Raw genomic sequence first — 17981 nt, forward strand, 5'->3', positions numbered from 1 at the left:
AGTTAACACATTGAGTCCACCCAGCTGTGCCTCAGAAGAAAGGCCTGACAGGCAATCTAATTGTGAGAAATCAGCCATTGAAAACCCTATGGAGCACAGTTCTACCCTGACACACACAGGGTTGCCTTGAGTCTCAGTCAACTCAATGGCAAGCGGTTATTCTCTTATTAATTGGGGCACACCTTATTTTAAAATAATACTTCTTCACAGTTCAGTTTTATTTCATATTATAAAAGTATAGTGCATGTTCTTTAATTTTTTTTTTTTTAAGGCGGAAGAAAATACATCTGTAATATTGTACAGCCACTGGAGACATTTTGCCAAGTTGCCTTTTGGAAGTTAGGAGTTTCTAGTATAAGTAACTATTGACTTGGCAGACGTTGAGCCTGCATCACACAGATGCTGTTACAGGGAAGCCACAGTGCATACCTGATCTCTCTTTTTTTTTTTTTTTATCGTTTCCCTTTTATTTCTTTCTCAGAGACCGGTGAAAGGTAGACCTGTGAAAGGCTCTAAGGGCTCTATTTTACATTCATATGAATTTATAATTTAAAATTTGAAGGCCAGAGATCTTGCAATAGTAATAAGTATTTGGAATTGGAGATTGTCTTTTCTGGCCTCGGTTAGATTTTGCAGTGTGATCCTCAGTGTCGTGACGCGTTATGAACGCTCTTTAAGTGGATTTACACCCTCACTCTCTCTTCTGCTCACTTTCTGCTTAGAGTATACTTGTTTCTCCAAAGTAAAGGATGTTGTTTTTAAATGTGTGATGTTTTCAGATTGGGTAAACCAGCTGCCGTCAAGCTGACCGACCCGTGGCGACCCTGTGTGTCAGAGCAGAACCGAGTCCCACGGAGCTCTCAGGGGCTGGTTTCCAGAGGCAGACCGCCAGGCCTTTCTCCTGAGGCACCTCTGGGTGGACTCGAACCACCAGCCTTTCAGTTAGTTAGCAGTGAGCACATTAATCAGGGGAGAATATTTGTTTCCTGTGTAGGTTAATAGTTTTATAGTCTTAAAACACAGCTGAGAGTAATTTCAGAAATCTATTTTAACAGGTAAACAATGTAGATTTCACAAATATCATAAGAGAAGAAGCTGTTCTTTTCCTCCTCGACCTCCCTAAAGGAGAAGAAGTGACCATATTGGCTCAGAAGAAGAAGGACGGTGAGACATTGTCAGAAATGGAGACAAGAACCTGTAGGAATTGGAAGGCCTACATAGGAATTTATTTCACATTTTTTAGTAAATCACTCAAAGTTGAAATGAATGTGTTAATCTCAGTTCTTTTTTTTTTATTTTAAGACATGAAGGGGCACACAGCTTTATACTGTGTTTATTAGCAGAGCACATTAACAGGACCAGCCTTTATGACATTCTGATTTAAGTGAAACATCCTACCCTTTACAGGTTATTAAACAAATCCTGTTTGTTTATTAGCCATCAAACCATACAAAATTATATATGGGTAGCTTCCAAATTTTGTCCTGTTGTTTTCGAAGTAGTACATCCAGATGTTTGTTAGCATTAATTCAAGAGAATGACTGATTGTCTCTGTGATAAAGCAGGTATGCCATTCATTTAGAACAGGTGTTCTCAACAGTGGCATCATTGACATTTTGGGTCCTATAATCCTTTGTGGTGGGGACTGTCCTGTGTGTTGTAGGATGTTTTGCAGCATCTCCGGCCTCTTCCCACTAGGTGCCGGTAGCACACCCCCCTACACACACACAGTTGTAACAACCAAAAATGTCTCTAGGTATTGTTAAATGTCTGCTGGGGCAGATGCAGAATTGCCCCCATCTGAGAGACACTCATTTAAAAAATGGAAATGTCTGTAACATTTGCAGCTAAATTAAACTAGATTTAATAAATAGGATGCAGGTATGTGGCCTTGGACAAATTACTTGATCTGTTTCTGCATTGATTTCCCTATTTGCAAAATGGAGGTGCTAAGAGTTCCCATTTTATGAGGTCATGGTGATGAGTAATTGAGATAAAATACTTAGTACAGTACCCAACATACAATAATTCAGCATTTGTTAATATTATTGTTTTTGTTGCTAATGTTAACAGCATCTTCACATAGTGTATTCTCTTCAAATTAATTTCTTATCGCCCTAGCTATTGATATTCTGTTGTGATTCCTTTTAGTTTATCGTCGCATTGTAGAATCAGATGTAGGAGATTCTTTCTATATTAGAACCCATTTTGAATATGAAAAGGAATCTCCCTACGGACTTAGTTTTAACAAAGGAGAAGTGTTCCGTGTCGTGGATACCTTGTACAACGGAAAACTGGGCTCCTGGCTTGCTATTCGAATTGGCAAAAATCATAAGGAAGTAGAACGAGGCATCATCCCTAATAAGAACAGGTATGAATATTTGCATACTTGCCATAGAATGAATTAAGCACTGAGAGAAGATTTCAGTCGAATTGGGAAATTTGGTGATAAAAGTAATTATTTTTTTTTATTCTGTTTGCCATACCTATAACTTACTTAGTTGTACAAAGTCCTCTTAATTTTAACCATTAAGACTTAAACTTATATCCAGTATTTTACATTTTATTTCATTGTACGTCTTTTCTATTTTGTTTTTAAATACCCTTACTTGATTTTTGTCTTTTCTTACACAGAGCTGAGCAGTTAGCCAGTGTACAGTACACACTTCCAAAAACAGCAGGAGGAGACCGTGCTGACTTCTGGAGATTCCGAGGTCTTCGCAGCTCCAAGAGAAATCTTCGAAAAAGCAGAGAGGATTTGTCTGCCCAGCCAGTTCAGACAAAGTTTCCAGCTTATGAAAGAGTTGTTCTTCGAGAAGGTAGTTTATTTTCTACAGAGTAACCCAATACCTTTTATGTCAATATGTTTGAGGAGGAAAAAAGTATGAACTATGCTACTTTTCATTTGAATTTCTCCCCAGCTGGATTTCTGAGACCTGTAACCATCTTTGGACCAATAGCTGATGTTGCCAGAGAAAAACTGGCAAGAGAAGAACCAGATATTTATCAGATTGCAAGTAAGTAGCCCCACGACTGACTTAAGATGAGGTTGAGGGTGTTTCGTTATCAGTTACTCCTTTAAAGGATGGGTACCATCCAGTCATTTAATAAAAACAAAGGTTTCGGTAAGGGAAAATTTGCATTTTACTCTGCATTTAATTTGGGGGGAAACTTGAACGATCGTGTCCTTGTCTACCGGTTCCCTTTAATAAGAAGAAGAATCACCATTTATGAAACTCTTGGCTTCATATGAAAACTGGTTAGCACAGTAACACCATGGAGTGTTAGGTATTATGATATCCGTGTTGAAGATGAGCAAACCCAACCTTAGGTTTTTGTGGCTGGGATCACCACCAACTTCTTTAGTTTAAACTTTTCTTGATGATGACACCTAGCTAATGAGCGATAAAACTTGGGTTTGAACTCAACCCTTTCTGGCTTCAATCCAGTGCCTTTAGTCATTAAGCTAACAGTTGGAAATAAATATGTAAAAAGAGTAGTAAAAGCATGATTCAGCTCCCAGTTATTACCATTGCAGACGTTTATAGGAAGTTGGCGTTAATGTGCCGTTTATTTGTGTAACAGATTTTGCTTGCTGATTCTTTAATTGTATTGTTTCATTAGTGAGGGTATTGTGATAATATAAATGTACAAACTTAGTTATAACCACGTTGGCTTGCTTTAAATTACATGTAAAATCTCAAAACTGCTGATCTAATCAGAAAAATAACATTCTCTGTTTGGAAAAGTGAGAAAATTAATTGGAGTATATCATTATCACCCTAAAATTTACCCCATTGTGTCTTCCATTCTTTCCACCCTTTGTAAATATATTTTTGTAAAGTTCTATTTATGCTCTTTAGGAAAGTTCATACCCTGCTTTCTTTCCTAATAGGTAATAGCATGTTTTCGTTATATTACATATTCTGCAGTTGGTTTGTGGCTTGATTAGCCTTCTGTTGTTCATATAGTTTCAAATTCAAATTTACTACTACAAGGGCTGCAGAAATCTGTCCGTTTTATTTGCTTGTTTATGCTCTGCCTTGTTTCCTAAATAGTTTAAATACTCAAGAATGTAGCTTTTCCCATATTTATGATACTTTTCTTAGACTAAATTCCCCCAGATAGGAAAGGATGAAACGTAAGATAAAAACATTTTTTAAGCCTGCTGATATGTGTAATTGTTACTGTTTTCCAGAGGCTTGTGCATTTTTGTTGTTGTTGTTATTGTTCCCACTGGCACATAAGAGACCCTGTTAACATTTTAAACTATAGGGAGTTCCGACTTACAACAGGGTTCCGTTCCAACACTCCGTCATAAGTGGATTCTGACTTAAGTGGAATACCTTTTTTTTTTTTTAGATTTCATTATTACCGCCTTTTATTATTACAATAAGTGTCTTTATAAATCTTGTAACATTGAACATCTGCGAGTGAGCATCTGAGAACATCAGCAGATTATGCAACACTGTGCAGTACATGGTACTGGTGCCAAGGTGTACAATAAAGAGGTGGTTGTCAGTGCCGTTCATGTTAACTCGAGTACATCGTAAGCTGGGGACCGCTTGTACAGAAGTGCTCATAAAGGATCAGAGAATCACCTTATTTTTATATTGCTTTTTATTTGATTGCTGGTGACATTGAATGAGGATATTTGTTTTCTGAAATCAGAAGACTTAAAAACAAATGATAGTAAAATTTGAGCAGATTAGAAACTGTTTGTTTCCCTGATCAGTTTGTTGGTTTTTTGGAAGAAGTCTTTTTTATTCACCGGTGGTAGATAACATTCCACCTAAAGAAGTTGACGGTGATCCCCCACCTGTAACCAATCTTAAAGTTTTTAAATTTAGGAAAAGCTAATGCAAAGACTTACAGAGCTCGTTCTTAAAAGATAATATTAAAAAAAAACCACTGCTGTCGAGTTGATTCTGACTCATAGTGACCCTATAGGACAAAGTAGAACCGCCCCATAGAGATTTGAGGGAGTACCTGGTGGATTCGAACTGCCAACCTTTTGGTTAGCAGATGTAGCTCTTAACCACTATACCACCAGGGTTTCCTAAAAGATAATAAGTATGTTTAACCTGGTTTACTCTTGAGGCTGGCTGTTTTCAAAGGTATTCAGGTAGCATAGTTACATGTTCTCTTTGAGTGTAATGGGAGTCTTTTGAGTTAGGAATTGGTAACATTTTCTCCAACCAAAACTCCCAGCTGATCTCTTAACTCCACTATGTCCACCAAATGTGAAATTCTGCCCTCCTCACCTGTGGAGCTTAGTCTTGCAGTAGTCTCACTCTCTGAAATCATTTTTCTGGTTCTTCACTGTGACTTTTCCTTCCAAGCCTCTGCCTTTGTCTAATCTGAAACACCAAGCCCATCTGAGAGTCACAGACATTGCTGTGCCTTTTCATTGAAGAACTTCACGTAAATTTGACTTCAGAGATTCTTGGCTGGAAGCCACTCACATGCTGCAGGTGGCTCATTGTACAAGCACAGGGAGGGAATGACTGCCAGGCCACGCAGAGCTGCCTCACAGTTACACATTAGTGATATTTCCGACTACTGGGTTATGAGTGTGCCAAGGTATTGCTCTCCTTAGCCCTTACTGGCTCGGTGGGCCACTGACCAGAAGCAGCCATGCCAAACAAGTAACATTTTCCTTGTATATCCCAGTGTGGAAAAGGTTGAGAGGTAGTGCCATGCCAGGCCATATTGGAGCCTCAGGCAAAAGAGAAGATGCGTATCCAAGCATGCATATATTTATGTATTTGTTTAATGGTGATTTTTTTCTTTTCAGAACATTAGTTTGGAATATTGGCAAAATGAAAAATAGGTGTATTAAAACTCAGTTATTTTAAGTTTAAATATTTAACTTCTTCCCAACTCACAATTTGTTATAACTTTACTTTTCTGACTTTAATGAAGCAAACTCACCAATAATATTTTCAAAATCTACTTCTCTGTCTTGTTTTCAATTGAGAAAATTGCCATATTTGACAGTTTCTCTTGACCTCATGATAATCTTAAATAATTTTCAGTCAAGTTCCACTTACTGCTCTTGTCTTTATGTAAAATTTTGTTATGTCTTCATCATGTATTTTTTGCATTAATTTTGACTTAAAAAAAAAGATATTGTATCAAAATGTTGCTTGATTACTGAAGTTTTTGGGGGCACCTCTCCCTTTAAATTTTGTGCCTGAGGTAGATGCCTTACTTGTCTCTTCCTAATTTCAGCCCCATTTCCATTGGGAAGTATTGATCTGACCCCATGTTTTCAGCCAGGGTGGTCTGTTCCCTAGGGGACATTTGGCCACACCTGGAGACATTTTTGTTTGTCATAAATGGGGAAATGGTGGGGAAAAAGGTGCTACAGGCAACTGGTGGGTAGAGGCCAGGGATGCTGCCAACATCCACTGATTCACAGAGCAGCTTCCCACAACAGTAGATTACGTGGTGTTGAGAAAACTTGATCTAACCAGTGGAAATTGAATGTTTTGTTTTTGTCCTGACTTCATGACTAGAAAGTGAACCACGAGATGCTGGAACTGACCAACGTAGCTCAGGCATTATTCGCCTTCATACAATAAAGCAAATAATTGATCAAGTAAGTTATTAACAGTTAGCCTGTTTCTTTATAAGCTGTGAATGTTGTGTTTTTGAGTGGAATGGGATTTGGTTAATTTGAAAGTAGAAGGTAGTTTTTCTATGATGGTTACTGGTATACCATAAGAAAATTAAGCCCTTACTGAAAGGTATTATCATAATCACTTCTGAGGGAAAGTTATTAAATGCATCAAAAGATGATCTTTCTCATTACCACAAAAAATTACAGTGTTCAATACTAAAAGACTGTATTTACATCAGAACAGTTCGGGTTGTCCTTCAGTGTTTACGTGCGTAGGGAATGTGCCGTTAATCTACAGGATTATGTCAGGGACATTACATTGTGATACGTAATTTATCCCTGACTGAACACAGATAATACCATAAGCTTGCAAGTATTGGGTATAAGTCTTTAAAAGTGAGCTAGTTAAAAAATAAGTATTTTAATTAGGCTAGAAATTCTATTGCATTAACTTCTGATGTTTCTCAAATTTCCTGAGACAGATCATACATTTGTTAAAAGCCCATTTACCAGTTGAATGTAGTATAGTCTATGACTTCTTTTCTGAAGGTGATGATTCTTCACGAATTAGCCATATCTTTTGTGTCCTTGTGTATTGATTTTGTTCTTTCTGTCTCCAGGACAAGCACGCTTTATTAGATGTAACACCAAATGCAGTTGACCGTTTGAATTATGCCCAGTGGTACCCAATAGTCGTGTTCCTTAACCCTGATTCTAAGCAAGGTGTGAAAACGATGAGAATGAGATTATGTCCAGAGTCACGGAAAAGTGCCAGGAAGTTATATGAGCGGTCTCATAAACTTCGTAAAAATAATCATCATCTTTTTACAAGTGAGTGTATTAAAGGTCTCTGAGCTTAAAATGTTGGCAGAATGTTGTATTGTCAAGTACTAAAACTTTTGTGACTTCTGTCTGGACAGCTTCCTGTTGTATCAACAGCTGTTATTTGGTTGAAAGAAAATATACAGGACAAAAATAGAGATCTCAAAGATTTGTGTATGCAAACGCCATCTTTCAAATAATTTGAGTAGCGATTGGGTTCTAAGTGAGTTTGAGTGAATTTTCCTGACTTTGGTCAGGGTTCTAACCATGAAACTACATTGTTTATTTTATTTTTAGCTACAATTAATTTAAATTCAATGAATGATGGTTGGTATGGTGCACTAAAAGAAGCAATTCAGCAACAACAGAACCAGCTGGTATGGGTTTCTGAGGGAAAGGTAAGAAATTTTCTGTTACTTTTTTGACCTGTTAGTAGATTATGTAGCCAATCAGAGATGCCTTTGACTTACCATTGTTTTCCAGTTGGATTACCATATTAGAGTAATTTTGAGAAAGTTAACTTTTAGGTTTTTATAGTTTGTATATATAGGGGTTGTGAAAGTTGTTTTTGGTAGTAGGAGATTCCTAAATTTCCATACCTTTTGAATTACCACTCAGTATGATGCTGTTTTAAAGAATTCTCAGATAACTTTCTGGAGTCCTGAAGGTTGGATGAGCCCCTTGAACTACTGCCCTGAGATAATGTCTAAATCTTAAACCAAAAGTATCCCCTGAAGTTTTCTTAAAACCAAACAGTAGCTCAGCTTAACTAGGTAAAGAATGTCTGCCTTGAGTGCTGTTCGCTTTTAAGAACTGTTTATATGGGATCAGGTGGATAGGAGCAACTGGAAAGGTAGATAGGAAGCTGGTGGGCAACGAGCCTGTGTCACTGGGGGAGGAACAGTTCAGAAAAGGAGGGTGAGTATGGTTGCGCAACTCAGAGAACGTTACTGAATTGTACACGTAGAAACTGTTGAATGGGTGTGTGTTCTGCTGTGTATATTCTCAACAACAAAACAAATAAAATCAAAGAGAAGAAAAAAAGAATTTTCAAATTAAAGTGAAAAGAACGGTGCTGAGTTCTGACTCTGCCTCCAGCTGACTGAGGAATGGCCTTGAACCTGGGCTTCAGTTCCTCCTTCAGCTTTCTGAAGATGAGGGGCATTGGATGGGCTACATGAGTGTTTCCTAAAGCGTCGTCCTCAGCACACTAGATTCTGGACTTGCTTTGAGAAAAAGGTACTCTGAAGGCAAGTACTTGTAGAAACTATTGTAAACCATAGCCCCTCTCAGGATGTCCCAGTGTCCACCAGCATATTAAAGGCTCTGAGAAATCTTGTAGGTAAAAAAAAAAAAAACCTACTTTGTTTAACCCAGTATTTCCCCAAGTTCTTAACTAGACATTTTTTTCTTTCACTTGGCACCTGTCAACATTATTCCAACACATTGGGAAATGTGGGGTAACGTGATAGATCCTTTCTGGCATTGAATTTTGATATTATGTACATCCAAATGTCCAGTCTTGAAATAAATATTTTCTATGATCGGTTTTTCTGGTTTTATAGCAGTTTTTGATGGGAAAGTTCTGTTTATTTTGTTGGGAGGACTAATACTTTTTCACAGTAACAGTTGAAGGAACCTTTTCTTTTTGTGTCTTTGCTCTTCTCCAGACCAGAGCAGAATTGTCAAGTTTGGATTGTTAGGGAAGATTGAGAATACCTCTTGTTTTTTTTTTTTTTTCCTTTGTTTTTTGTGTGTCCTTATTGGTTTGGTTTCTGTTGTGTTTTGCCCCTGCATGGCCCCTACTTCACTCTGCTTGGCTATGGCTACAGCTGTTCTGGCCATGCATGCTGCATGCTTAGGGCCGCTGTGCCCATTGCCCAGAAAACACACAGTCTCTGCAAGACGAGAAGTTAGAACGCTGACACCCAGAGGTAGTCACCTGGTCTCATCTGTATCCATGTGTCACACTGTGGTTGTTCTCATCAGTACCGGTCTGGGGCACGCACCATGCATATGAGATCATAAGACCACTTTGAATAATTGACATGTTAGCTGGGACACATGGTAGAAAAATGAAGGTGGAAAAAAAACCACTATACCACTTTACAGCAGCACATTAACTGTTACTAATTTTTAATCTTGTGGCATTAGATACAAAGGATTGCAGTCTTCTTACTATTATGTCATACTAATCTTCTGTGACAACACAGTTCTGTTAGCATCCTTTGTCAGGTAGGATGTTAATAGCTTGCACTGATAATTCTTAAAGTGAAATTAGTCTATAAAAATGTTTTTCCAGAATGCACAAAGTATACTTGTCTTCGTATCCAAGAGATTTTTTTTCTTAAGTCCATAAATCTTAATTTTCTGTAATTCTTCTTTGTGATATTATTGTATGCTTCCTTTCTTTGCTTGGATTTTTAAATAAAGGTCTAACTCACCTGGCTTTTTATGTGAGGAAAAATAGGTCATTTATTATATAGATAGAGGAAGCATTTTATAATTTAGAAAAAGTCATTATAATTTAAATCAAGCTTGATATCCCCCCCCCCCCATTCAGCTATATTTATCAGAATATATACTTTAAAACCACTTCATTTCACATTGACTTCCCTGACCTAACTACTTTGACCTTACTGCTAGGAAGAGTTCCTTTTTGCAATATCTGGTACCATCTTGTGTGTTCCCTACTAAGCCAAGAGGAGTCATCTTGAGACTTTGTTAGCATGTAGGCATATGTCATTTCCTGCTGCAAAGCAGCACATGGTTCATGCTCACTTCTGCATTTCATACCAAGTGCAAAAGCTAGGAGGATTAGTGAGTTCCAAGCTTATTCTTCCCTAAGGTCGTAAATATTTCCCTGGTCCTAGACTTCAGGCTCTGGCAGGTTTTAAAAACGAGAGTAGATAGCCAGAAGATTTCTTCTGCAGTAGGCATCACAGAGTTTAGAAGCCATTGAAATTTCAGCATGAGAAACACTGATCTGACTAACATAAGGCAAAGCCCTGGGATTCTCACTTTCCCAGCCAGGAGGTGCTCTTTTGAAAGCTGGAACCATAGGGAGGCCTGACATAGACTAGTCTTCTGTATCAGGATGGCAGTCAGTGTTCAGGGCCAGGCGCTGACAGAGCCAGGCAAGAGAATGCTTGGAAAGCTCCACTCAGGTGATACAACTCCCAAGAAACATGTTCCTGGTACAGCAGACCTACAGAGCCACAACAAGCCTGCTACTGAATAGCAGCGCATCTGTTTGGAGAACAAGAGCCTGATGTGTGTCCTTCAGCGGATGCTGAATGGAAGAGGTATTTTCTGACCTCTGGGTTCCAGATACTTCCGTTCTCGGGCCAGACTGGACACAGTGTCCAGGCAAGATCTTCAGGGACTATTGTGTGTAATCCAGGCACTAGTTCCAGATTAATACCCGTTGACCACCTGTTGATCTCAGCTTTATAGTTCCCTCAAATACTTCTCCTTTTCTTTGTGGTCTACTCCGAAAAGGGTCAGCAGAGACTAGTAGAAACTAACTCAGCTCTTGTTTACTTGTAAAAGAGAAGCATCACTGTGTTTTCCTCTCTCCATCCATTGGATACTACCCTGTGAAAAATCACAAAGAAGAAAATCCTTCTAGTTTTTAATGGGGCAACCACTGCTTAGGTGATGCTTTCCTGTTGTGTTTTATAAAAGATTTAGGGCCAAATGTCAACTTTTTAAAAAAAAAATGTTTTCTAAATATATATCTATTAGATCTTATTCAGCTGAAACTGTGGCTTTTATTTTTGTAGTTATTCTCACATGCGCTGTTCTGTCAGTGTGCCTTTGTCTCTGTGAGCTTGGTTTGGTAGCATTCTCCCTCTTCTGGCTTTGGGCTGAGAAGCTTGTGGTTAGGTTTGATAAACCTACGTGGTGCCAGGCTCCTTCATTGTCTTCTGGGGCTGGGCTCCAGAGTTCCAGCTTTGTTCTGGCCAGCCAGCCGACATCTCATTCATCCAAGCCCTCCAGATCTCGAGGGATGCTCTGTGTGTCTGCATGTGTGCCTGTACAATCTTCTTGACCTTTCTTTGCCGTAAATTTGAAGGAAATAGATGTGGTTTCTCCCTTTTCAATCTCCCTTGTAAAATAAAGGCCATCTCTTAAAGAACTACTGAATAAAATTCTTAATTTACTTTTATTTGACCCAGGCGGATGGTGCTACAAGTGATGACCTTGATTTGCATGACGATCGTCTGTCCTACCTGTCAGCCCCAGGTAGCGAATACTCAATGTATAGCACGGACAGTAGACACACTTCTGACTATGAAGACACAGATACAGAAGGCGGGGCCTACACTGATCAAGAACTAGATGAAACCCTTAATGATGAGGTTGGGACTCCACCGGAGTCTGCCATTACACGGTCCTCTGAGCCTGTAAGAGAGGACTCCTCTGGACTGCATCCTGAAAACCAAACATATCCTCCTTACTCACCACAAGCGCAGCCACAACCAATTCATAGAATAGACTCCCCTGGATTTAAAACAGCCTCTCAACAGGTAAGCAGCAAGCACTCGGCGTTTCGTAGTTAGAGGTGCATTGTTAAATTTCAGAGTGTGGTGATTGAGTTAAAGAATATATTTTGTCCTTTCTTCGTATTAAGAATTAATTTGGAATTTCAATTTGAGAATACCAAGGACTTAATTCTAAACTTTGTGCGTTCATTTACACAGCAGTATATACTGGAGTTTTAAAAAAATTTTGGACCTGAGGTCATAGTCTTGTTACTCAGCACACTTAAAATGTATGCCTACCAACCACTAGAATTTGAAGTGGGAAGTTAGCAGTAAACAGAAACACTATGTTTAAAATATTTTAAACACTTCACAGACAGCAGAAGCCTCATCTCCAGTCCCTTACCTTTCGCCTGAAACAAACCCAGCATCATCAACCTCAGCTGTTAATCACAGTGTGCATTTAACTAATGTACAACTGGAGGAGCCCACCCCAGCTCCTTCCGCCTCTCCCTCACCACAAGCTGATTCTTTAAGAACACCAAGCACTGAGGCAGCTCACATAATGCTCAGGGATCAAGAAGCACCATTGTCGTCGCATGTAGACCCAGCAAAGGTACCTGTGCTGCAGTGCCGCACTCATTGTCGCTCTCCGTCAGTCTAGCACATGATCATTTTTGCTTTGCCCTTTAAGCGTGCCTTTTGCTTCTTTACTGTGGGCTTATGTATCATAATGCTTTCGAATTGGTACAAATCATGTCAGTTTTGTAGTTTGCATGGCTTCCATGGTCTACTGATTATTTAAGAGGCCTTTTAACTGGGATTTGTGCTTCATATTTTTTATTTCATAGCTGTTAATTTTGGTTTTCCGTATCTTCCAGAATTTCTTAATTGTAGTTGAAATCCATCATAAGCATTATTTCTATAAATTTTGGTGTCCATAAGTTTTTTTTGTGATTTTTATTTTCATTGTCAAAATCAAATGGAATCAATAGCTCAGTGCAGTAATTTTTCTAAATTTAGTAATTAATTATCTTTAACTCACTTTCATTTAGTACATGCTAAAACATAAAGCACCTACCTGCATTATAAACTTTGAGCTCTCACCTAAACTAGCTTTCTTCACTAATCTGGTCTCTCCTGGCAATAAATGGTAGAATATACCATTTTTACGTATTAAATCATAGGCTTATCTAATAACACAGAGTTTAAAAACAAGCATTTATACTTAAACATGGATTTTTTTATACAGGCGTATAGAAAGGATCCGTATCCTGAGGAAATAATGAGACAGAATCATGTTTTGAAGCAGTCAGCTGTTGGTCACCCAGGGCCAAGACCAGACAAAGAGACTAATCTGAGCTATGAGCCCCAGCTCCCCTATGTAGAGAAACAAGCCAGCAGAGACCTGGAGCAGCCCCCGTACAGATACGACACCTCGAGCTACACGGACCAGTTTTCTCGAAACTATGACCATCGTCTGCGGTATGAAGATCGAGTCCCTACATATGAAGAACAGTGGTCATATTATGATGACAAACAGCCCTACCAACCTCGACCTTCTTTTGATAATCAGCATCCTCGAGACCTTGACTCCAGACAGCATCCTGAAGAGTCCGCAGAACGAGGGTATTTTCCACGTTTTGAAGAACCGGCTCCTCTGTCTTATGACAGTAGGCCACGCTATGAACAGCCACCTAGAACTCCTACCCTCCGACATGAAGAGCAGCCAACTCCCGGGTATGACGTGCATGGCAGGTACAGACCAGAAGCACAGCCCTATCCTTCAGCAGGCCCTAAGTCTTCAGAGCCCAAGCAGTATTTTGACCAGTACCCAAGAAGTTACGAGCAAGTACCATCGCAAGGATTTACCTCCAAAGCAGGCCAGTATGAGCCTCTCCATGGTGCTGCAATTGTCCCTCCTCTAATGCCTTCATCCCAACATAAGCCAGAAGTTCCGCCTCAAAATACCAAACCGCTGCCTCCACCCCCAACTCTGACTGAAGAAGAGGAAGATCCAGCAATGAAACCACAGTCTGTGCTCACTAGGGTTAAAATGTTTGAAAACAAGAGGTCCGCATCGTTAGAGAGTAAGAAGGACGTAAACGACACAGCCAGCTTTAAGGTAAATATGGCTTCCGTTCTTGGATGCAGAAGCGACGTTGAGTGAAGAGTAGCTCAGAGAGCTTCTTAGCTCTCTCCTGCCCTCTTAAATGTAGCCTGGCTCCTGAGGCATGTTTGTCTTATTTTTCTGCAGCCTCCAGAAGTAGCATCGAAACCTGCGGGGCCTCCCATCATTGGTCCTAAGTCCACTCCGCAGAATCAATTCAGTGAGCATGACAAAACACTCTACAGGTGGGTGTGCTTGATGGTGATTTACAGAGGCGTTTGGTGGCATGCAGCTGACTTGGGGACGTGACCTCATTAGTCAGTGAGAAAGCCTCTCACTCTGTTAGTTGAGATGTATGGAAAGGAAGAGAATTGTTTGCCCACTGTCCTAATTAATTGATTAAAACAGAGGCCCTAGAAAGAAAAGTGGAAGGCTTTACCTTTGTTAAGCCTTCAGAAAACAAATCTTTCAAAAAGATTTTCCTAGCAAATGACTAAAAAATTGTAAGCCCCTAACATTTGTACTGTGTTTTGAGTTGTAAAAATGTTTTGAGACATGTGAAATCCTAGTTTTTAGGGGCAAGGAAACAGGCTCAAATTGGTTAAGATAAATTGTGTCGTGAGCGTGCTCCACATGCTTGTCTCTGTGCCGAGCACATCAGCACAGTCAGCCAAGGACATACACCTGTGCCTGCACTATGGAGGAGCCACTGCTCTCTGGAGCCCTGGTCTTGTAGTGGGTAAGAGCTGGGCTGCTAACCAACAGTTCAGCAGTTCAAATCCACCAGCCACTACCTTGGAAACCCTATGGCACAGTTCTACTCTGTCCCACAGGGTTGCTATGAGTTGGAAACAACTCGGCAGCTCTTAACAACAACAGCAACAAACTACTATCTAGCATTTAAGTTTTTCTTCTCATTTTAATGACTCTGGTGCTTTTCATGAAAACATAAACGACTGTGGTGTCTCCCTTAGCCAGTATCATTAGCAAACGAGCCATTCTGTGCGAAATAAACTTTTATAATAACTGAAACTTCGGCACCCCCCCCTCCCCTTTTGGGTGTGAAACCCATTTTTTTATCCTTTTTGATGCAGATTTTCTGAAATTTACCAAGTAGAGCATGCACAGATAGCCATGTATGTACTTGTTTAATGACTGGTTCTCTTTCCTGCCCTGCTTCCTGTGCGGTCTTGCACTTTGGACTGCGTAGAGCTGTCTGCTCATGTCAGGATCACTTATTGATCCTGGATTACTCTCCTTTTGTAAAGTTCTTAATTCCTGTCAATTATTCCTCGTTGCTGACACTGCTGGTATGTGCTGCTAGAAGCTCTCCACCACATTCCCTTCTCTTTTCCTAATTAACCACTTCTAACCTAAAAAAAAAAAAAAAAAAAATTTTTTTTTTTTTTTTTTTAACCTGCTGCGGAGCCCTGGTGGCACAGTGGTTAAGACGTTGGCTGTTAACCAAAAGGTCAGCAGTTCGAATCCACCAGATGCTCCTTGGAAATCCTATGAGGCAATTCTACGCTGTCCTATAGGGTCTCAGTGAGTCGGAATCGACTGGATGGGAATGGGTTTGGTTTTTTTTTTTTTTTTGGTTACCCTGCTCTGGAGTTCCTGAGTGTTGCAAATGCTTAATGTGCTCAGTTGGTAATCAAAAGGTGGGTAGTTTGACTCCATCCACAGGCACCTCGGAAGAAAGGCCAGGTGATCTACTTATGAAAAATTCACCATTGCCAATCCCATGGAGCACAACTCTGCTGTGACACCCACGGGGTCACGAGTTGGAGCTGACCTGCCAGCCACTAGTTAACCTGCTCCAGATAAGCACCAAGATCTTACACTGTGTTAGTGGACTGGTGAGGTGCAAGGAGGCTTCCTTTTGAGTATCACATATGAGGACATGGGTTTCGGGGCGTCCACTTTAATCGCTGGACAGCTCTGCTGGGTCTTGAACAATCATGGTAGCCAGCAGCGACAAGGTCAAGATAATATTTATGTATTCCATTTTCTTTGTAAAATTAACATCTAAGTAGTTCCGTTTCTCACTCTTTCTCTGCCAGGATCCCAGAGCCTCAGAAACCTCAGCCGAAGCTGCCTGAAGATATTGTTCGTTCAAATCATTACGACCCTGAGGAAGATGAGGAATATTATCGAAAACAGCTCTCATACTTTGACCGAAGAAGTTTTGAGAGCAAACCCTCTGCACACATCCCTGCTGGCCATCTCCCAGAGCCTGCCAAGCCTGTTCATTCTCAGAGTCAACCAAATTTCTCTAGTTACTCTTCCAAGTATGTTATTTCACCTAAGCCTTATTTTTAAAAATAAGACAAAACATAAAGATTTGATTGCATGAAATGGAGTTAATCATGTGAAGCTCAGTATATTTTAAAAGGCAGCACTAAAGTACAATACGTGATTTCTCTTGGCTGTAGTGGTTCAGCATCGTATATACTTTCTAGGTCTGGGATGTGTGTTTGTTTTTGTTCTTAAAATCTGATATGAGAGATACAGTTTTAATTTACATTAGAAAAGATGTTCAAACTGAAAGTAAAGTGTGGACTGATTTTTAGCTGAATCATCAAAGCTTTCCCCATTTGTACAGCACGTTTAATGATGGTTCTTTTCCTCTGGCTCCTCTTTTTTTTCCTTAAATCTAAAAACAGAGGTGTGAGGTAGACATTGTTTGAGGGGGAAGACTAGAGAGGTTTTTTTTCTCTCCCTCTCAAAATGTAGGATTAATTCTAGTTTTTAATCTAGCAAGCTGCTTAGCTGCAGAGGTCTCATGTCAGTCAGAAATGTTTTCAAGGCAATAAAGAGCTTGTCTTTATTATTGGAGTTTAAGGGGGCTTCAGAGATTTCTGATGGAGTTTTATAGGTGAGGAAACCACAATCCAGTGAAGTGAAGTGACGGGCAGGTCTAGGACTACACCCCAGATTTCTTGACTCCAGACTTTTTCCCTGTTGTGTACTGCTTCCTGTGTTTGCTGGCCTGTCTGTTTCTTGTGTGTGTGTGTTTTGTTCTTGTGGGTTTTGTTGGGGTATGAACCCACCTGTGCTTGTATAGGTTTGTCTCTTCTACTGGTCTTGCTTCTCTGGTAAAACCCTAATTGATAACAGTTTGGTCCTGACAGTGGGTTACAAAGCGACACTGACACAAGTGGGTATATGCCCCCAGCAAAACCCACGAGAATGAAAAACACATACGGATTTTTTTTTTTTTTACAAGATACTGGTTTACACAATTGTGGGGGCTGGCAAAGTAAGCTCAAAGTCCATAGGGCAGGTAGTCAGGAGGGAAGACTTAGAGCTATTTGAGAATCTCTGAGCTCAGGTATGTCCTGAGTTCTTTTTAAAAGCATTCATCTGCTTAGGTTAGGCCGTAGATAGCCTGTCTTCTGATTAACTTAGAGTCAGTTGACCTGGGCCTTGAGCTGTGTTTGGGAAATCCCTTCAGACCAGCACCTAGGTCTGTGATAGAATAACCGGGGATAGTTCAGCCTAGCCAAGGTGACACATCAGAAAGCCATCACCCCTCATTTTTATGTCAAGTTTTACACTTTTAAACCATGCAGGTTTTTACTGGATTAGATGCTAAGAATTATGTGAGCATAATTACCTCTCATCATTTACTATCAAGTGAAAATTCTTACCGTATATACTTTAAAACTTCTGACACTAAAAACCAAAAATTTTTCTTCCCCCTAGGGTTGCCATGGGTTGGGGCAAGGCTACTTTTTTTTTTTTTTTTAATCGTGCTGTAAGTGAAAGTTTACAATTCAAGTCAGTTTCTCATACAGAAACCTATAGTCACCTTGTTAGGTGACCCTAGTTGCTCTCCCTACGATGTGACAGCACACTCCTCCTCTCTGCCCTGAATTTCATGTGTCCACTCAACCAGCTCCTGTCCCTTTCTGCCTTCTCATCTCACCTCCAG

At 39.9% G+C, this 17981-nt stretch overlaps 1 protein-coding gene across 7 annotated transcripts in view; it reads left to right on the forward strand.

The window, feature by feature from the left end:
* Positions 1–17981, forward strand: part of TJP1 (tight junction protein 1) — a 314963-nt gene that overhangs the window by 276119 nt on the left and 20863 nt on the right. For 5 of the 7 annotated variants that reach the window (XM_049906006.1, XM_049906007.1, XM_049906004.1 and 2 more), the window contains 12 exons: positions 1056–1164; positions 2152–2371; positions 2635–2819; positions 2922–3017; positions 6522–6604; positions 7246–7456; positions 7745–7845; positions 11629–11979; positions 12311–12550; positions 13187–14059; positions 14192–14289; positions 16108–16335. In XM_049906006.1, the coding sequence (XP_049761963.1) occupies positions 1056–1164; positions 2152–2371; positions 2635–2819; positions 2922–3017; positions 6522–6604; positions 7246–7456; positions 7745–7845; positions 11629–11979; positions 12311–12550; positions 13187–14059; positions 14192–14289; positions 16108–16335 (2795 nt within the window). The remainder of the gene's footprint in view (positions 1–1055; positions 1165–2151; positions 2372–2634; positions 2820–2921; positions 3018–6521; positions 6605–7245; positions 7457–7744; positions 7846–11628; positions 11980–12310; positions 12551–13186; positions 14060–14191; positions 14290–16107; positions 16336–17981) is intronic. The other 2 variants (XM_049906010.1, XM_049906008.1) reach the window with 1 other exon arrangement.

Source organism: Elephas maximus, chromosome 13 (genome assembly GCF_024166365.1).
Source record: "Elephas maximus indicus isolate mEleMax1 chromosome 13, mEleMax1 primary haplotype, whole genome shotgun sequence".
NCBI lineage: Eukaryota > Metazoa > Chordata > Mammalia > Proboscidea > Elephantidae > Elephas > Elephas maximus.